General features: G+C 39.8%; 1 protein-coding gene across 1 annotated transcript in view; it reads right to left on the bottom strand.

Moving 5' to 3' along the window:
- Positions 1-1,418: 1,418 nt before the first annotated feature.
- The window catches only part of LOC139750637 (uncharacterized), a 48,420-nt gene continuing 47,071 nt past the window's right edge, over positions 1,419-2,767 (bottom strand). The window contains exons 12-13 of the mRNA XM_071665312.1: positions 1,942-2,255; positions 1,419-1,776 (exon numbers count right to left, since the gene is read on the bottom strand). Coding sequence (XP_071521413.1) covers positions 1,419-1,776; positions 1,942-2,255 — 672 coding nt within the window. The remainder of the gene's footprint in view (positions 1,777-1,941; positions 2,256-2,767) is intronic.

The raw sequence follows: 2,767 nt of genomic DNA, 5'->3' as shown, positions 1-2,767 counted from the left end.
TTTGTCTGTTTCCTTGCGCTACCTCGCTAACGCGGGAGAAAGCGACAAAGCAAAATAAAATAATATAAATATATATAATCATACTTGATTGCCATTTCTTTTGTTAGTGAAATAGCGCCAGGAACAGATGAAGAAAGACGACATCCACTCACATCTATTCTCTGGCTGTCATGTGTAACGCGCCAAAACCACAGCTCCCTAACCATTACTAGACCCCACAGACCTTTCTATGGTTTACCCCAGGCACTTCACATACCCTGTTCAGTCCACTGACAGCACATACTCCCATTATACCACATCATTCCAATTCACTCTATCCTGTGTATGCCTTTCACCCTCCTACATATTTATTCCCTGATTTCTCAAAAATCTTTTTCAATTCATCCTTCCATCTCCAATTTGGCCTTCCTGTTCCCCTTGTTTCCTCCACTTCTGACACATATATCCTTTTTGTCAATCTTTCCTCACTCATTCTCTCCATTGTCCAAACCATTTAAGCACATCCTCTAGCATACTTACTCAATCAGACCACCTCACATCACATATTGTCCACTAGTATTTCATTTCCAACACAACCACCCTCCTCCACACAGCCTTATCTACATACCTCATGCCTCACAACCATATCATATTGTAGGAACTAACATTCCTTCAAGCATACCCATTTTTACCCACCCAGGTTACATTCTCTCTACACACATGCTTCAGTGCTTGTAGAACTCCCCCTCCCCCTCCCCCATTCTGTGACTCACTTCCACTTACATGGTTCCATTTGCTGCTGTTTCCAGTTACAGATATCTAAAACATTTCACTTCCTCTAAATTTTCTCCACTCAAACCCACATCCAAACTAACTTGTCCCTTCACCCTGCTGAACCTAATAATCTTGCTTTTATTCACATTTACTTTCAACTTTCTCCTTTCACATAAGTTTCCAAACTCAGTCATTGACATCTACAGTTTCTCACTCAAATCAGCTACCAGTGTTGTATCATCAGCAAACAACAAAAGACTCACTTCTCATGCCCTCTCACCCCACAGAGAATGCACACTTGGCCCATTTACCTTCCTCACCATCTCACCCATAAACATACTGAACAACCACAGTGACATCATACATCACAAATATTACAATTGACTGTGCCTCTTGTCTGCTCACAATAACCAGGCAGGATGAACTGAAGAGAAGACAATCCTCTACATTTTGTATTCTCACTCTAATGTAACAACAACAACATAAAGCACCTCTTGTGGCCAAACTCAGCACTAAAACAAAACATAACTTTGAATAAATGCAACTTAATGAATAGTTAGATCCTCTTTATTCTTTTTTTCTTTACAAATTGTACATGCATACAAAATATATACAAGAATCAATGACAAAATATTTACAGCTACATCTAGTAATCAGTGACATAATCAGAGAACCTTAGGAGGCTTGACACACCTCCCCGACCTAGTTTTAAGTACAGTGTCATTCATTACCGGAGTACTGATAAGATACTCATGTTTCTGAACATAATTGTGAAGGTCTTCCTCTTTCAAATTAGCATCACCACTAGCCATATGCTCACCTGACACCACCAGCTGCTCAGGTCTACCCTCAGCAACATCTGTGACAGGGTCACCACGTATTATTCTTACTGGAGACTCGTATGAATGTCTCATGTGACACATATTCCTCTGTACTATTCCACCATCCTCTGTTTCTACCTCATATGACCAGTCATCTAACTGTTTAGTTACAGTTCCCTTCTTCCATCTCTTATCTCCAAGCCTAAATGGTTAAAGTCTGATGGTATCACCTTCACATAATTCAGGGAGGTCATGAGCTTTAACATTGTAATAAGTTGCCAGTTTATTCTGTACATACTTCAGTTTATCTACCTCATGCTCTCCAACTTCAGTAAATTTTCAATAGGTACAATAGTTTTTGGTGTACATCATTCTTTGAACAGGGCTTGTGGTGGTGCCCTGTGTGGCTGTGTTCCTGAAGTTCAGAAGAGCAAGGTATTGGTCTTCACCATTATGTTCAGTCTTTCTTAACATATTCTTAGTACTTTTGACAACTTTGCTATTGTAAAGCGAGATGGTCTTCTGGCTGATTCCCCATCTACTTGTGAACTTTGACACTGTTTCTGAGACCATTTGAGGACCATTATCATTTATTATTTCATCAGGAATACCATCTCTAGCATGGTGTGCCTTGACTTTAGTGACAACAGGTTCAGCAGTAGTGTCATACAGCCTATCAATCTCCCAAAAGTCAGAAAAATAACATACAGTTATGAGGTAATGTGTGCCATTTAGTTCAAACAGGTCAATGCCAATCATTTTCCAAGGTCTGTTAGGAAGCTCATGACTAATTAAGGTTTCATTTGGAGGGAATATTTCATAAAACCTACAGGCCTCATAGCACTGCACCAAGGATATTATTTCAGCATTCATGTTAGACCAGTACACACTCTCCCTGGCTCTGCGAAAACACCTTTCAATACCCACATAGCCAACATGTTTGTCATTTATCTTGGGTCATAACTACTTTGGTATAACAAGTCTCTCACCCCTAAAGATAAGACCATCTTCATCAGACAATTCATCTCTCCTATCAAAATATGGTGACAATGCCAGGGAGGTCAGGTTTCTTATCAGGCCAATCACGTTGAATAACACGTTTCATAGTCTGCAATGTGTTGTCCCTTTTAATCTCTTGCCTAAGTCTATCCTAACACCAGTCACTGTTAGAAAAGTAACAGCATCAATTTTTT

Source organism: Panulirus ornatus, chromosome 10, assembly GCF_036320965.1.
Source record: "Panulirus ornatus isolate Po-2019 chromosome 10, ASM3632096v1, whole genome shotgun sequence".
NCBI lineage: Eukaryota > Metazoa > Arthropoda > Malacostraca > Decapoda > Palinuridae > Panulirus > Panulirus ornatus.
The sequence above is the reverse complement of the archived record's forward strand: the minus strand, read 5'-3'. Positions and strand labels throughout refer to the sequence as shown.